The sequence below is a fragment of the Strix aluco genome, chromosome 16 (genome assembly GCF_031877795.1).
Source record: "Strix aluco isolate bStrAlu1 chromosome 16, bStrAlu1.hap1, whole genome shotgun sequence".
In the NCBI taxonomy this organism is placed as follows: Eukaryota; Metazoa; Chordata; class Aves; order Strigiformes; family Strigidae; genus Strix; species Strix aluco.
This window is the reverse complement of record NC_133946.1, coordinates 1,722,694-1,741,141: the sequence shown is the minus strand read 5'-3', so window position 1 is coordinate 1,741,141 and position 18,448 is coordinate 1,722,694. Positions and strand designations below refer to the sequence as shown.

The 18,448-nt window shown below is 39.2% G+C and overlaps 1 protein-coding gene across 11 annotated transcripts in view; it reads right to left on the bottom strand.

Annotated features, from left to right (window-relative positions):
* MICAL2 (microtubule associated monooxygenase, calponin and LIM domain containing 2) overlaps window positions 1-18,448 on the bottom strand; it is a 130,111-nt gene that overhangs the window by 72,521 nt on the left and 39,142 nt on the right. For all 11 annotated transcript variants that reach the window (XR_012625369.1, XR_012625370.1, XR_012625371.1 and 8 more), the window contains exons 3-14: window positions 13,367-13,574; window positions 12,598-12,714; window positions 11,375-11,476; window positions 10,186-10,341; window positions 9,113-9,213; window positions 7,283-7,540; window positions 6,339-6,454; window positions 5,003-5,129; window positions 4,710-4,800; window positions 4,467-4,614; window positions 2,094-2,293; window positions 1,471-1,583 (exon numbers count right to left, since the gene is read on the bottom strand). Coding sequence is in view for 8 of the 11 variants with exons in the window: in XM_074841685.1 (XP_074697786.1) it covers window positions 1,471-1,583; window positions 2,094-2,293; window positions 4,467-4,614; window positions 4,710-4,800; window positions 5,003-5,129; window positions 6,339-6,454; window positions 7,283-7,540; window positions 9,113-9,213; window positions 10,186-10,341; window positions 11,375-11,476; window positions 12,598-12,714; window positions 13,367-13,574 (1,737 nt within the window). In the remaining 3 variants the exon portion in view is untranslated. The remainder of the gene's footprint in view (window positions 1-1,470; window positions 1,584-2,093; window positions 2,294-4,466; window positions 4,615-4,709; window positions 4,801-5,002; window positions 5,130-6,338; window positions 6,455-7,282; window positions 7,541-9,112; window positions 9,214-10,185; window positions 10,342-11,374; window positions 11,477-12,597; window positions 12,715-13,366; window positions 13,575-18,448) is intronic.

Here is an 18,448-nt window from a genome sequence, read left to right as displayed (position 1 = left end):
ACACAGTTTCTGGCTAGCCCAGAAAACTCACAACCTGGAACAGTTTTGCATAAGCTGTGTTTCAGAAAATGCGTAAGTTAAATTCATTTTGGTGGAGGAATACAGAGGAATATATGCTGCTGTCTAAATTGTGCTGGTTAATCTGCAAGAGTTGTACTTGAGACACTGCTGCCTCTAAGCCAGGTTGTGCAGACGCTCCCCATTTAAATTGAAGTTAAAATGAAGGTAGGCTTGGCTGTGAAAGCAGAGCCCCTCCTCAAGGTCTCCTTTCAGAAGAGGACCAAGTTAATGAATAGGAAGAAGGTGAAACAGTTTATTACTGAATAATTTCACTAGAGTAGCTTTCAAATTAAATAACATAAAACTTTTGAAGTTATAATCCATTCAGAAACATGTAGACAACACTCTCAGTACACACAGTCCTACTCCAGACAGTATTAACTCCATAACCCTCCATAACCCTTCTAGGCCACGGAGTCTTTAATTGCAACACATATGGGCATGGATGTGTTCTATATAGGGAAGTAAACAGGGCATGTCAATAAGTTTTCATTAATAAGTGACCAAGAGAGAAAAGTATATGGGTATGACCAAGAGATCATTATCTCAGAGTCATGATAGTCAACCTGCCCACTGTTTGTCACTGTTGCAGACTTTATACACCCGTAAGGGTTTGAACACTTCCCTCCAGAACCTTGACAGCATGCACAAGCTGTTCAAATCACTGCTCTCATTAAAAAACAGTACTCCCTCCCAATCAACAAGCATTCTAGTATACCAGTGATTATTCGAACTGATATATAATATTATGCCTGTATATTTAATTAGGAATACAGAACTACAGTACTGTTTTTCTTAGAGGTAGAAATAGCCCAGAAAAATTCCAGAGTTTCCCATCTCAAAAAAACCCAAAGCCCACCAAAATAAAAAACATAGCATCTAGTATTGCACAAAACCTCCTAAAAACACCTGTTGAAAGATTTCCAAAAATAAATCATAAGAGACAATATACAAAACAGAGCCAAGATCTCAAATATTTCAAGTTGAAAACCGCAACTTATAAACACACCAAATAAAAGATCCTCCTTCTCTTTTACCTACACTGAAGACGACTGACATGGACAATGGATACAAATTCTCCCCAAATATACCCAAATTCTCACCATGATTCAAAATTTTGCATTTACAGAGAACACTTAACTGGGACTTTTATTAATGCTTCAGCCATCTGATGTTGATAATGCTTCACTTTTATCCTTACAAACATCATAATGATTGAGTGTGCATGTGTGTGTTAGCTTTGTTTACTGTTAAATCTTATTTTACTTTTCTAATATGCTCAAAAATCATCTTGTACAGGTCTTTTAATAGTAGAATATACATAAACCCCTTATTTCTGAGCCTGACAGTTTCTTTTCATCTTTTTTAATGAGAAAGATTTATAGGGTTAAGTCTTCCGTCACAACTTACCTTTGGTACTCGTTTTCTTGGTAAAGTTAAATTGATATAATTATTAAAGATGAAGTTCGATGATTTTGCTGAACAAAGATCATTATTTTCTCCATTTTGCTTGTCACCAGCATCTGTTCAAAAAACAACTGCTTAGGATCTTTGTTCAGATTTCTTTTTTAAATACTTTGACTAGGCCAGAACTTTCCAGTTGCATGCTGGTAGCAATTATACATAAGAAACCCAGGCAAATAAAAGTAAATACATACAATGTAGGGTGAGTTTTTTAAAAAAGGAAGAAAACCACCCAGGAATGGACATACTGTCTGCAGTCATCCTTACAAGAGAATCACTCTAACAACCCGATACATGAACTTCATGATGTTAAGCAGCAGTTATCTAGCTGCTCTCATTCTCTGAAACCACCAAGGACCCACAAAACCCTGGTCTCAATCAAGTTTTTCCCCCTTTCCTTTTTTAAGGACAAGGTAACTATTGCAGACAGAAGCGGGCACAATTCCATGCCAGAATAGCTCAGCTGGGAAAGAGCTCTTGGCTCAAGAGCAGTGCTTGTAAGCAGCCTGGATGAAGTGCCTCTACTCCCCAAACTTGCAAGAACTCTGAGCAGTCTGGGTTCAGCTTACCTACTGCCCGCAGAGGTGTGCCCCTGAACAGTTCATAAAACTTGGAGAGGTACATGACCATGCTGAGCTTGTCCGGCTCCCTGGCTGACCCCACCTCCTTTCCCGTGGTCACAGGGGGGATCCCAAACTCCTGCTCAGCAACATCGAATGCCAGCTGGTTGTTTTTGACAACGTCCTCTTCATTCAGAGCATCAAAGTCACTGCAGGGACAACACACTGGCATCACTGGCAGTTTGCTCTCTGCCCCCTCAGAAACATGCAGTGCTCCCCTGCCCATCAGAGAGGTGCAGAACAGCACCATGAATGAGTGCACATGCATTTCACTGGGTCAAAGCCACAGGGTCTACCAATGCCAAAGGTAAGAGTCTCATACAAATCCCATTATTATAAACCCTGGCTTTGCCAGAAATGTAATTTAAATGCTATTTCACTGAACTGGGTTTTAATGTAGTCCCATGAAAAAGGATTCCCTTGTTTATGAAGAAATGCAATTCCTCCTCAGAAGTGCTAAGAAACCTTCTTCCTCTCCAAATACAGCTGTGGTACTACCGATTTCACCTGTTAGCAATTGACTTTTTCATCTCACTTGGTTCTATAAATCAAAGCCAGAAGGAGTAAATTTAAGCTAGCATTTTATGAAACAAACATTTTATATGCGTGCGCACACAAATGCACGGGCACTACATTTCTTTTTAGGGTGTTACACACACAGTTTGAATAAGGACCTCCCGTCTGTGTCGTAACCGGATTCAGCAGTGCACTAAAGCACATCACACATCTGGAATTCCATTATCCATTCTCTAATCCATTTTCTATGGGACCTATTCTAAGACTCTGATCCCTTGAACAGCTTCCAAAATTCATGATTAAAATAAACGTGAATAAATTACAAAGCTCCAGGCAGGGTACTTACTTTCTCCTCATAAGGAATGTGAGTTTTTGAACCCCAAAGAATTTCTCTCTCTCCCCTGCATCCACACACTACGCCCATTTCTGGAGCCAGGGGGCTGCAGGCTGCCCTCCATCCCAGCCCTGCCTGCAGCCCACCAGCAGACGCCTCTCTTGCCTGCCCTGCTTTCATCTGGCCAAGTCCTTCAGCAGTCCCATTTAATACAAAAAGCCAACAAGATCCGAACACAACGTGAATTAAACAGCAGGAGGTCTGTTTGCTCAGGAAGATAAGTCTATCAACTTTCTAGAGAGAAGTGCTTAAGAGACACGCTTTCTGCAGAAAGCAAAGACTGCTTTGCTTTCTACACTCTGCCCCCCTTACATCCACAAAGTCATCCATAATTCCCCCCCCCCTTTTTTTTTTAAACTAATCTGAGGCAAAAAAAAAACCCAAACCTTATTCTTATGTTAGCTCTTCCTCTGGCAAATCTGTATAAACAAGCACCCCGTGTACTGCTTCTATTTTTTTCCAACTTATCACACCTCATAAAAGAGCTCAATCATTTATTTCATTTATCCACAATAAAGGGAGGCTGACCGTAATTCATTCGTGACCCCAAGTCTGCGTAGGAAGGCAAGAGAATGCATTTTGGAGACTGGTGAGAAGACACAAGAGCCACCCCACCACAGACCGCATCCAGCAGGCCCAGTTAACCTCCTGCCAGCAACTGCCATTTCCTGGCACCTGTTACACACTGACCTTCTTGTATTTAACTAAGGAACCTGACAAAATATTCATACGAAGTCAGGTCTTGTAGGTTTAGGACCCCAGAAACACTGTCAAAAGAGGAATGCTGGCTTACATTCTAGGCCTAAAGCAGTTAATTTTCAAGGGCCAGCCCTTGTTGCATAGCCCACGTGCAAGGGCACCATGCTCTTCTGGACAATGAGTTGTGCAAAACCCCCATCTCCTGTGCACTTCCATGGCCCACCATTTCCCTGCGCTACTGTCACAGCAACCACTACAACACACCAAGGATGGTTCATTTAAGGCTCATCCAGGTATTTCTGTAACTCATGACAGTGCCATTATGCTGTGGTTTTAAACACACACTAAGAACCTGTCTCCAGGGACCTGGGAAGACAACTCTCACATTCTCTAAGCACTGCAATTTTTGTTTTAAATAGCCATGTAACTCCCATAAACATGATCATAAATCATAAGGTTCAAAGCCTTCCTAGCTCTTTGAAAGCATATATATTTCATTTTAAATAGCATGCAAGGACATACAGAAAAAACAAAGCAAAAACAACCTCACCCTCTCCATCTCCCAAACCGGGCAATAGTGTGCACCTCCTCGCAAAAAAACAGCAACAGAAGGGGACTGTAGAGCATCAGTGTTGTTCTGGTTGGTCTTACACTATAATTTAGTAAATGCTTAATATATCCCACACTCAGCAAGATCTGCAGATGTCACTTACATGAGGTCAGGTCTGAAGCGATGGATAATTGCACACAATGCAAGGCCACTTTTCCAGGAGGTAGTCAGGTCTGTGACATTAACGTTACGGTACCCCTCTGTCTGTTTCTGACACCAGGTCAAAAGCTTGTTCGGTCGACTATCTGACTCTGCAGTTACAGTGGAGAGCAAACATTTTGAACAGTTTTTGTATGTTCAAAAGGCTCCAAATATTAAGCCACAGCAAACATGAGATATCACATACCATGTCTTGAGAGATTCACTGATCTTCTAATGGAGCCTACTCTTTCAAGAGGACATTGTTGTAACTCATTGGTAACATATAATTGTCTCACCTACAAGTAAAAGCAATTAGTAGCATAATGTTAGAACTGCTTGGAGAGAAAAAAAGACCTTTCTTTCTAGGTTAATTTTATCAACAGCTGGTTCTAAATCAAGGAGTCTCCTAAAGATTTTGTTTACACGCTACTTGTGGCCTTATTTCTCCTGGACAAAGGATAAGCTGTGATTTCGCAAGCAAGCCTTTCAAGTACTGACCTGGTGAGGTCGAACACAGCTTGAGTTCAAGTTCGGGTATCTTGTTCCCGGATCAATGGTATACTGGTCAAAGTTCTTGTTAATATTTTCAGGGGTGGTCTGAGGCAAGAGCCGATAAATGCTCTCTCTTATAGCAAAAAAAAGATGCAAGAGATATTGATTAAAACAAATATTTTTTTATATAAACAATATTTTATTTTTGCAGCTACCTGCACCTTATTTTGATTCTACCAGGACAAGTGTTATGCACTAAGTGCATAATGCATCCACCCCATTTCTTATGCCCACTCAGCAGGAGGATGCCAACCAGAAAAAGGACAACAAAAGGACAGACTCTTAGAACTTATGCCTGTATTTTCCTGAGGCAGGAAGCAAGCAAGAAAAAGAAGAAAAAAAAAAAGGAGGTTACATCATTCAGTCATCTGGTTTTGCTTTAATGTCCACCCAAGGAGTAACTTCTTTACCACATAACAGCACTAAATCCCGTCATTCTGTAATTCCTATAACCACCACAGCCTTTTTTATTATGCTGTTCAGTTTTCCATTTGGGACTATGCCGTGTTTTGAGTCATCCCACAGGCTTCTATCTTAAAACTTCTCAAAGTACAGTATTTAGTAATGCTTCTACTTGCATTACCACAACAATGACTATTTCTATTATATATCTGCCCCAAAACGGCCTGAGCAGCTGTAATGGAGCAGGGTTGTTGCCATCAGAACCAAAGTAAGCAACTTCAACCATCAGAACATGGCGACACCAGGATTGCTGGTGTACTTAACAACGGATTTTTTGCTCTGGTCAAAAAGACATTACATAGAGGAGCTTATGATGCAGAATTATAGCAATTCTCCATGGCCACATATTTATCAGTCTAAATAAAGAAGGCATCAGCTGAAATGCAGAGTAAAAATCACAGATACCAACTATGAAAGCTGTTAGTGTTATTTATTTAGACTTGTTTCAGGAATTATTATTTTTTAACTGAAAAAAACAGGTGCTGAGAAGGTTGGAGGGTTAGTCTTTTGACACAAGATAACTTTGGTTCATTTCCTTAAGGATCACACTTAATTCTAGTCATTAGTGACTTCAATTAGTGTTTTAAACCCATGTCATGCACATTGCTGGATCTCTGCATTAGTGTGCAGAAGCTTACAGAGCAATGGCCTACTGCTATTGTAAATTGTTCAGTAATCTGAAGGAATAAGTAATTGCAACCCAATGCCATAGCAGTGAAGAATAGTATTTCTCCTGTTGGCATTCTGAATTCCACTGCCTTCTACCAATACTGCAACTCTTTAAAACACCGGAAACAACAAAGACAAAACTAGCACTCACCGTTCAGCAAGGATTTCTAACGGGGGTTTTCCTTGAGCCCAGCTCCGCACCATCCATGCAGTATCAAAAGCAGCTAAGAAGCCTCTTGCACAGCCAGTACCCATTGGCCAGAAGGGCTGTAAGAAGCATTTACATTTTAATTCCTCGTATTTCTCAAGGTCTTGTTACAAAAGTAACTGGCAATGTGAATTTGGAGTCTAGAGTTTCATATTGTCTTAGAAAAGTATCCCACAAAGAGTTAAAATACAACATAGCCAACCCTTGCAGTTTTTAGATGTTTCTCTCTTCCAAGTCTTAGGTAATGAAAAAGACTTCTTTCACTTTTTTTTTTTTTTTTTTTTTTTTTTAACACTTCTATATTTAAAAACTAAGCTCAAAAGGTAAAGGCTGAGGGAAAAAAAAAAGACTCAATACTCAAGAATTTGTCAAGGAAAAAAGGGAAAAAAGATGCCTTTCTTCTCATCTCCTAATTTCACTTTGGACTGATCTTTTCAAACACTTCAGGCTGTCAGCAATGAGTTTAAAAAAAAAAGCTACATTAGTTGCAACATAACTTTTCATTTCAGAAAGAGAAAAAGATAACATATTAAGGCAAAGAGACTGCAATAAAAATTTGGACCAAGTTCTTCTCTATGATGGAAGTCAGAAAAATTATGCCATGCACCCAAGCTGAGGACACACAGCTCACAGTTTTCAGACAGAAATACAACTTGCACAAAGCAAAAGAGGATCTCAGCCAGAGACTGCCAGCCAAGCATTAGTTATGACATAAACTATGGCATAAAAAAAGAAGAAAGAAAAAGGGAAAACCAATCTATTCCAAAGAAGGTACCATTGTTTCAGGACATATGAGAGAGGACAGTTTGTTCTGGAGGGTAGAATGAATGGCTGAATTAAGGAAAAGAAAAAAAAAAAGACTACTTGGAAGACATTCCAAGATATACCTCAAGCAAACTATCTCCAACAAGCGCCACCAGGAGCTGATGTCTGTGCCTCTCTCTCACTAGTGCAGCATTTTCAGATGCATACATGGAAGTAAAATCAAACATTGCTACATCTGGTTGCCCATAGTGATTAATTGCAAAATCCAAGGAAGGCAGCTGGTAATTGGTTGCAAAGTCAGCAGCTTCTCTGGCATAGGACAGTAAATTGCTCTGGTTCACATTTTCCCCACAGAGGAGCAACTCAGTATCAATATAGTCCTGCAAGGAGAGAAGCATTTAGGATTAGATATTCCAACTATTCTCTCTGGATTGGAATGTTGCGGTCTCATAGCAGGAGTGGCAGCCACACATCTCACAGCATAAAGAACAAAGTGAGATTTGTCGTCTCCTCCAAAAAGTTAATACACAAGCATAAGTTACTGTACTACCCCAAATAGGAACTCTCTATGCCACACTGAATAAGCAAATACTATAGTGCCTCCCAGTTCCTCGGTTATGTGTTATTTTCATAACATTACCTCCCTCCCATCAGAAGATGTTATCATCATCACTGCAATGCTTTTGTGCATGTGTGCACCCCACATCTGAAACCACACGAGAGCAGAAATGCCGACATACTGATGATGTAACAGGCGGGTCTCAGCCTGAAGGCTTGACTTAACATCTCCGTAATGACACATTCAAACTTGGATCATAGAAGCTTTTCTGTTCTGTTTAGGGCTGGGGTTTTTTCTGGCCAGTGTGGTGGAGGTCACCCTACTTAAAGCCAGTGATTATTAAGGCAGTTTCTATTTACAGCTTAATCGTAGATGAGACCCCTAATCGCAGGGATGATACCACAGAACTGCAGACTGGGGTTTCTTCCACTCAGACCTGAGCAGAGCAGGAAAACAGCTCTGATGGGCCACAGCTGCTGCTCCTCTTCTCCAGACTCCCCACAGATCTGTGGGACTGCCCCCACCTACAAACACCAGCCCCTCAGCCCCAGGGCCCACCTCCCACTCCCCCTCGCTGCTGGGGGCTGCTGCCCTTCCCTTCTCCCACCCCCACTGGGCAAGGCTGGCTGCTCTACCCTGGGAGCCCTTGTGCTCCAAAAGGGCAGGAATCGTGGCACTGAGCTTAGTGGTCCCATCAGAAAGCCAAGAAGCCTCCTGATAGCTCCCCGCAAGTACTTCCTTTGGGAAATTATACTCGACTGTTTTGGCACGGTCTTACTTTGCAAGAAAAATTGACTTCTCTTGGGTTTCCAGAAAGAGAAATTTAAATGGTGCCAAAACACTTTCTAGCAACAAAAGAAAATAAACCCATACATCTTACAGAGAAGAAGGAAAAAGAGAAAAGAAAAGAAACAAAGGTCTCAGTCCCATGTACTTTTGAAAGTTCAGGGCACTGTGTTTATAGCCTCCTTTTATCATGTTTCACCCACTTTACAGAATCTGAAATTTAGCCTGGGGTAGGTTTTAATGCTTCCTTATTTGCCTGATAAAACTGGATATAGCTGTGCTAAGATCACCCTTAAATAAATGAGGTTTTTATTTTCTGGTGTGATGACCACACCACATATTTCCAAGGTGAGTCAAGATCCCATTTCAGTCAGTTTCAGAACCAATAAATTTAGGAAGTATTGTTTTCAGTTCTCTACAGAAACTTTGTGCTGACTGGAGGGAAAACCAAAAAAACCAGTAAGACCTAAGTGATCTGAGCTTTAACAAAGTGATCTCCTAAGTCTATAGAACACCCTCTATAACATGCAACAATGTTTATGCAGATGTTCACACTTATTCTGTGCCCAGTAAATAAAATAGTTGTTTAGCCAGCATTTTTACATACATTAATAATCACTCCTTTGTCCAGAAGACTCTGCTTTTTTGCTGTCATCACAAAATAATGAGTGCTATCTTTATAGTAAACAATATTCTCCAGGTCAATTCCTGAAAAGAGATAATACATTTGTTATAAAGTACAGTACATTGTCTATGTCATTTACTAAGAACATGTGATTGGTCCCCAGAGGTGTCTCCTTCTTGGGATACATTCACTTTCCCAGCTGGGATGAAGCGTTAGTGGACAAGATGATATAGAACAAAACAAGAGGAGATCAGCCTTACCCCACAAGAGTTTGTCTCAGCATTATTAAAAGTTATTTAGCATCCTTTTCAGGAACAGCCAGTTAACTACAGCTTTAACAATCTTCCGAGGTCAAAAAGGAGAGCCAAGGGAACAAAGTGCTTTTTAGGTTACTAGGGCTCCAGGGCACTGGGTCTAACCAAGAGTTTTGGTTTCTATAATAATAATAATAATTATTATTTTTAAAAAATAAAATCAATTGTAAATCAAGAATGGAATTGCTTGTACTGCCAGTGGATGCAACTATTCTGAAACCCCTTTTCATAAAGATGTATTTTAACAGTTTATATTTTAAGTATTTATGGCAGATTCCTGTCTAGTTCTTTTCAGTTTATCAGATCTACACATCAAAAAGCAAGAATAAACTCCTCCCAGAAGGGCAGACCCTTTTTCACAGGGTTTAAGCTGTTCAGTATGTGAACGGATGCAAACCAAACAAACCATGTCTTAAGGGAAATCTCTGAGCACTGAAAATGCTCTTCTAAGTTTGTTCAACATAGCAGACATTTTTACAGTTGAGAAAAATTTAAACACTAAAACAATCTATGATGTGGCAACGCCCAAGCTAAAAAAAAAATCCCACTGTACCATAAATGGACACTTCCATCTCCAAGATTCTGACATCAACATCATTTTATCACTTCCTGGTTTGTTTTTTTAAAAATATACAATAAATTTAAATTGATGTTAATAGGAAGAGAAGGGTGGCCTGGCACATAAAGAGTTCCTCTACTGCCTCTTGTATTTGGTCATGGAAAAAATGAGGATGCACTCACCCGTTTCCTCTTTAAGGTCCTGGAAGAACTTCTGATTGAAGATGAAAGCAACACCGCTAATTTCTTCTACCTTGGCTTCTGCAGTCGTATTTCTGTTTATAAAATTGGCAGTGATAGCTATAGCCAGCTTTCCACGAAACTCCTTCCTCCTGAAACCTGATAAGCAAAGAAAAGAATTAAAAACACCAGAAACTTCAAACTGGACTTTCAGGGAGGGTCAGCTCAAGGCAGTTTGATCTCTTTCCTATGTCTAGTCCTACACTTCATCAAACAACACACCATCAGCAGTTTCCATCATTCCTCCAAAAGTCCCTGGAATGCAAAGAGTCTCTTCTCCCAAATTCCAGCTGCAAAACTAGAGCTGTACAGCATTCAAGATAAAGTCTCATTAAAAAAAAAAAAGTCTGGAGGGGAACTATGGGAAGAAGTTGAACATAGGAAGAAGGACAAATGAGGACTAAAGAAAAACAGATTAGAAATAGAGCAGATCAAATTTAATGGAGGAACACATTCTTAACACGCTAAATATCAAATAAGATTTTTGTTATATAGGTGGTAAAGAGCTTATGGAAAAAACATGCAAGAGATCAGCAGTCAAAAGCAGCAGAGAAAGACAAACAGAAACATCTAAAACAGTGTTTAGGTGTGAACACTACCAACTAACGAGGTTTTTCAAAGATTTTAGGAATTGAAAAATATTCAGTTGCTTAACTGTTACATTTCCAAGGTGAGACTGACTGTGAAGTATCCAAACTAACTGCTCCTTAAGTTAAATCACCTCTATAAAAGAGCCTTCACTAAATACCTGGCAGTCACATTTTGTTCATTAGTTCAAACACACAGTGCAAATTTAGGGCACAACAGCAAAGACTATGCAATTCCTGACATGTATCTTGTCAGCCTCCTTAAAAGTTAAATCATCACATAATTACTTAATCTTGAAGCAAGCCCAATGACATCATGATGCTTTCTGTAGGCAATGCAGATACACAGTACTGAGAATCAGCGATGACATTAAATTTCTTCATTTTGAGCTACAACTTAACAACTGAAGCAGAAAATATCTCATAAAAAATAGTTTCAACACAGACTTCAGTGGATTGAAAGGTAGCCTGTTGCTTTGTGTTCTCCTTTCAGATCTTCCAAAATACCCTAAAGACCGTAAGGCTAAAAGCACACATTCACCTACCTTCTAATGTGTTCCTGCGGCCGTCTGCACCAATGATAACATCAAATTCATACTCTGACAAAGGGTGATCCACGGGGAGAAATTCGGCCCTCCAACCTATCTCTGAAAACACAGAGAATAATATTTATTCATTCTTCAGTAATACAATGAAGAAGTGATTTCAGGGTCTGAAGACAGGGCATTAAGATAAACAGTCCATTTCTCATTCAAACAGAGCTGAATTCTGCCTCAGTTTGATGCAGGGAGGTGCTGCTGCAGTCAAAGATACATTCAGGTTATATTAGAAAGGTGTCAAACTCGTAAACTGACGATAAAAAAATGGAACCCTTCATTTGTATCAGCTAATGCACTACACTTCTTCTCAGACCCATATCACAAGAATATGCTTAAGCACTTCATTCTCACAGAAACAGCCCCATAATAACCTCATCAGGATAGTATATACATGTGATAACAGCAAGTAAGGGCTGGGTTTTAAAAGAAGAAAAATAGCATTCCATTGTCAATACTTTTGTCTTCTAAATAGAAATTAAACAGAAGCATACTGACAAAGCTAAATTTAATATCTGCATTAACACAAAGCTGATTATGTGAAAATGCTTGTATTGTCCGTATTTAAAATTACATGTTTTCACTACTTAATGTATTTATCCTACTGTCACTATATGACCATTTAAAGAGAGATAGCATAGTATTTTAATTAAAGTAGAATTTTAAAATATTCTATTGCTACTACACCCTAAATACTAATCTTTAAAAAAAGATAGAAAAAAACAATGAGAAATCTTTCTCTATTTTATTTAAAAATCTTGCATAAGATGGCTGATAAGACTCTGTGTGCCAGTGGGAGCTGTATCAAATGTGAAAGCAAAATGAGGCCCAGGGAGTTTAATCCATCCTCAATATTTATATTATCAATCAAAAATTGTTTTTGCAAGAGGATACCAAAAAGCCACACCAGACTCCCTGCAAAGCCTCAAACACATGCCAGAAGGCATAGTGCAAAACCTCAACTTCTCAGACTGGGTTGTATCTTAAGAATTATCAGTGCTCTATCACAATTATACTTATCATGCATATGACGGCATACAGCAAACCTAGCTGAATAAGGGCAAGAAGCTCCTATTTCTTTAAATAGAATTCAACTACCTTGAATGATTCCACATAATGCCTGACATGAAAAGAAGTTACTGTGAACAGAACTACATTATGATAAACAATACTTTGGTTTTCTTGATCTTCGGGAGGTTCCAGGACTTTAACGAATTCTAGATTCACATGGATTTCAACTCCGAGTATAAGTGCAACTTTGAAGAGGATTAGTTGAAGTTGTCGAATACCTGTAGACGGCAAGTAACAAAGATATATTTAATATGTAAGTAATCACAGCTGCTACCAGTATGCCACCCAACAGATATTCATTGCAATTGCAGCATTATCATTTCCCATACTGTGATGAATGCAAATGTAGCAACCACCACAGCATGTTGTTCTCTTCCATTTCATTTTCCTCTTGCAGCACAATCTCATAGGTAATAAAATTTATTTCAGTCAGTTTCTTAGAATATTTTTGAGAGCTTTCCTTCTTAATGATATTTAAAGGATCTGCTAAACAATATGTTGACCATTTTAGGACAGAAAATTTTACCGCATATTTCCCTGTAAAATACTCCACTTCTGTATATTTTCTCATTAAGGGTTGTGTCTGCCTTCAACATACTAGAATGAATATCAATATTCTTCATACTTCGTAATAAAAACCTACTGTTTAACAAATCCAGACTAACAAAAAAAGCTGCTCCATAAGACTGGCATTTGTTCAATTGCCATTTCGCTTAAATGAGACCATTTTTTTCCTCTGTGTGTGTGCATGCATACACTTGCACGTGTTTAAGGCAGATGAGCTTTCTGCCAAATCAAGAAAGTTTCCATTAATCTTCTGACTTCAGTATACCTCTTATCTGAACAGTGCCCATGCCCTCAGATACTTACTGATGTGATCAATAGATCCTGCACAGAATTTTCCATAAAATTTCTTTGCTCCCAGTCCCCGAAGGTCGTGGATTGTAAATGGCCATAGATGCAATACATTGTTTCTTGAAAAAGTGTCCCGCTTCTCCACAATGACAACTTTGGCTCCCAGGAAGGCAAGTTCTATAGCAGTCCGCAAGCCACATGGGCCACCTCCAATAATTAAACACTAGCAGAGAAAAGAAGGAGTCTTACACAGGGTTTTGTATTGACTTCCACACAGTTTCTAACTTACTCTATTAGTATGATTTGATATTCAATGGGACTTATGCTACTGAGAGTGTATTCAAGTCATCTATTTAAATCAATAAACAATCAAATTTTTGTTTGCATGTGGTGTTTAGTCAATTTATACAAGAGGATAAACTGTGCTTCATGCAGACATAAAAACATCTGATACAAAGATGTAACAGAAGAAACAGCAAAAAGCCAAACACTTTTGAGCATCTGCTTGTACATTTCTAACTCACATTTAGTGCTTCAAAAGTGCTTGCAGTAAACAGGATTACAGCTACATAAAAAGGAAGGGAAAGGAAATAAGTGGTCTTTGTGTAGGCTTTTTTTGTTTTAAAGAGGAAATTGGTGTACATTTGCTAGGCTTGTTATACAAATCTATGATAAGCCAGTAGTCTTACAGTATTAGTTACTCTCAAGCAAGGGCATCTCCTGAATATCACAGCCTAGTTCACTACTGCTGTGAAGCAGGGCACATCAAAAGAAGTCAGCAGACTTGTCCTGCTTCACCAGAGCTGGGGAACTTAGCCTCTCCTATTCCATTTCACCCAGTGGTCAACATTCTCACCTTCAGGACAATCACATTTTAGGAGCTTAAATCTAAGTTTGAGCATCCTCAGAAGAATTGCTTCAGAAATTATTACAGAGAATTCTTGCCCAAATGTTAGTTGACAGCTGTAAGTTTTCACAGACTAACAAGCAGAGCATTTCCAGAAAGCAAATTACTTAAACCCCAAGCATATCTAATGCTTACATTTTCCTACTGATTACTGAAAACTGATTAGAAACAGTCTTATAGCTGGACAACATTGCTGTTCCACACCTCCCCCTAAACCACGCCCAAACCCCCCAAAACCACACAGACTTCACAAAGTCTGTGCCATCAGTTCAAGCACCAGGCTCGGGCAGGGAGAGACGAAGTGGGCCTGAGTGGAGGGGAGAGCTCTGGCTGCAGGGCTGAGCTGTGCCGTGTTGCAAATCCAAACCCATTATCTCACACGCCAGACATGCTCCTGTGTGTCCCGCACACGTAGCCAGACAGTGATTACAGTTTCAAAGCGAGCACGGACTGTATCTGGAGGCTCACTGGATACAAGCCTGGTTCCCATTACATTTCAATTTCATAAAATAGAGTCATTTATTTATTTTGGTTTGTTCGTAATTTGTTTTCAAATTTAACAACTTAAGCAAAAATTATCTGGTGCTGACTTTTGTCCAACCCAAATGTATAAGTGCAAAATTTTTAAAAGAATTTAATAAATAATTTGAATAAATTCCCAATGAAAGAAGAGATCCTTTGAGGTGCTGTTGCTTTGCTTTAGGCAAGTGTTTTGTTAACTAGAGATATTAAATAAGTTAAGTTAGGTTGTTGCATTAGCCACTTGGCTTTCTTCCTCTTAAAAGAACATATTTATTTCATAATTTCAGAAGAATACTCCTCACTGCATGGTAAATACTAAGAAAACATCAACAGATGTAATTATATAAAGGAAGAAAATAAAGTGCAGATGTTACTCTGTCTGAAGAGGAGTCTGGGTCAGGTCTTTTCTGCACATGCTTGTCGTGACTAATATGGCAACTCCGAGCTTTGACAAGTGACTGCCTTCACAGCTACACAGTTTTCCAGTAATGTTTAGCAAGCAGTTAGAAACATTTTACAAATAAAGACCAAACATGGTTTGATAAGGTGGGGTTGTTTTTTTGGCTAACAAACTGTATTATATATAAATAAATGCAACTTTTTAAAAAAGCAGTCTTTTGAGATTTAGTCATAGTGGATCCTGCCAAGTAATAAAACCCACACAGAAAACGCTGTTAGTTCCTCCTGGTGCTCTGCAAGGCAGTATGTTACAATTTTAAGGAGGATTCTGCCCTTTCCCCTCCTCCTATCACCATTGACAAAATATCCCCCTAATTGCCTAGAGACACTGTGAAAAGTGGTTGTATATTTGTCATGATCCATGGTTACCTTCCATAAACATATTTATCTATGTCTCAGAACTATTTGATTTATTAAGGACACTTCCTGCTGGTGTAGAGCTACTCACACTTTGTCATCTTTTTTGAAACTTCCGGAGTCAAAACCAGCACAAAACCCTTGCAAAGGTAATTCTTACTGTGTTTTATGTTCCCACCTTTATTAAGGAGAGGGACACTGTCATGTCCCTGCCCCCCCTTCCCAGCTCTCTGCTTGCAAAGTCATAGGAGAAACCTCCTTGTAGTCAGCCTAGAACAAACCTTAAATGGCTTCCTATTTTCACCTCCTGTTACTCCAGGCTCCTGGCTCATCAGGGCCTGCTTTTGAAATTAATTTCTTGCAATTTAACACAGATCATGACAACTGACATCACATAAGGAAGTCTCAAATGATCAGTCCTGAAACGTAACAAACAGGGTTGGACAAATGCCAATAGTTTCTTGACATCCACACTGCCATTCACAGCTCAACTGTCTTTTAATGGTGCCAGATCATCTCCTAAAAAGGTAAAGGGTAACTTGACTTTTCAAAGCATCTTCTACAATTTATTCAAAGTAACAGTTGCTGAAGAGGCCTGACTAGGAGCTTTTGCATATTGCTTGTTCAGGCTGGAAATGAAGGGAGAAGGACTTGTATAGATTACAGGGCAGCTTATCCAAGAATAAGATCACAACTAGACTTCTGTGACTTGCCTGAAGAATCAGAACCACGTTGCATGCTATATCCTGTTGTACTACCAAGAGTATATCGTGTTAGTGCAAGATAGCAATACTGAGAGAAGGCATTTTTCTCAGTGAAAACCTCATAGTATAAAGGGCTGATTTTCTGCCTGCAAATGTATCTAAATACTTCCTATCAAATCCAAAGCTTCATTAAATCTAACACATGCCTCAAGAACAGCACCTATGTTACAAGACAGGAGGAGGCAAAAATACAGAAAGAATAAATGAGGATGGAGAAAACAACACAGTTACGCATTCATGTGGCAGATGAAATCGTGTGATTTTAAAATGCCAAGTTTCCTCCTTTATCCTTGATGAAAATAATTTATCTTTGCATATATTTCATCCAAAGATCTTATAAATGCTTAAAATATTGAGCACCCATCTTGTAGAGGAGGAAATGCACACACTGAGCAAGGGAGCTGTGACAAGGCCTCAGCGGGCCATTCCCTGGCCCTGACGGCAGCCCAGCGCTGTGCCTGCGAGCTCCCCAGCCAAGGGGAGAAAAGCTGGGTGTCACGAACACCCCGCACACACCCAGACAGTGGCTTGTCCCACACAGCACTCCTGCGCTCCGTCACCTCCTTGGTAACAGGACTGTGTAAGATTACGTACAGCAAATTTCCTGCACCAAACTCCTGCTAAGCAGCAACTGGCAGTACTGAAGAGACTGCCCGTACGTACTAACTCCTACAAGCAATGGTCACCATGAGGACTTTTCATGAGAATTTTATGTGAGCTAAATTCATCTACTCTTCTTGCAAATATCCGGGATATGAATTACTGATTATGATAAATGTGACAATGAAGATTTTACACTTATGATGTAAATTATCATAGGTAAATAGGCATGCTGGTTTGAGTTAAACTTCTACAAGAGCATTTTTAGAATACCAGTTACAAAATTCCCATTGAAGAGGACTAATGCAAGTTTACAGGACAGTAATAGTTGCCTAGTGATAAACTTAGGACTATTTCAGTTTAAAATTGTAAATATTAAGTAAAGCATGGAAATTTTTGTACTTCAAAATAAAACTGTAATAAGCCCATACATGTTTTATAAGAGTTGTCTACTTAAGTTGCTGAGTAAATTCTATGTTTCTACAGTACTGTTAAAAAGTACTGTACTAAAAGATAATTATTTATGTATAAATCTTGTCCCACACTATAACCAAGCAAGCTCTTCGTTGCATTATTTATCTTTAGACTGAAATAGAGCAGAAACTTAATATATTTTTTCCCCAGTACAATTAAAAGATATCAGAAAGTTTCACTTGTAATAATATAAACATACATGGCATTTGGTAAGTTTCATAAGCTTGATTCAACTCAAAGGTCAATCTGACTGTAAGAGATGCTACTTTCTCTCTATTTGTATGTTTAAGAATGGCAGTGCCTTGAAAATCTCCAGAAAATGTTTCTACACTGAATAAGAGCACTTACTGCTGAGCTAAATGTAAGCACAAGTTACCTCTCCATAAGCAGAATCACTTTTGTGCCAGGCGCAGGTTTTCGATATGATCTCCTGTATGTAACATACAAATATATGACTTACAAAATAGAAGGGGAGGAAAGGGAGAGAGGGATGCTAAGTAGGGGCCTCTTGCAACTCCTCCCGTCCCCTGCTATTAAATTGCCAGCCTGTGAATCCAGACACCTATATCCCATTCTGGAAAAACCATATGCAGTTTAACAGCTGAGAATTTGCAGAATGCCTCCATTAGTTTTCACACTGTAAAGTAAGCTTACAGAAACAGCTGAGGTTTTGAGAGCAAGAAGGGAGAGAACAAGAATACTAGCACTGGGTTTAACAAAAGAGAATGACACTCCACAACGACCTAGTCACAAAGATATCATTCACTTTAATAACTGAAAGACAGAATCTACTCATTGAGTTTGAAAAATGTAAAAAACCCCACAAGTTAGCTCTTGGCATTTACGTGCTCACAGTCAAGGAATCTACAAGGTGGTAGGAGCATGCGGGCAGGGGATGCAACCAAAGAGCACTTCTTTGCACAGTTAAGAATAGACAAAACCTGTTGTAGCTCAATGCTTTACACTGTATCATCCAACTCTAAATCCCTCACTCCTCTCCCACCCAAGGTACCC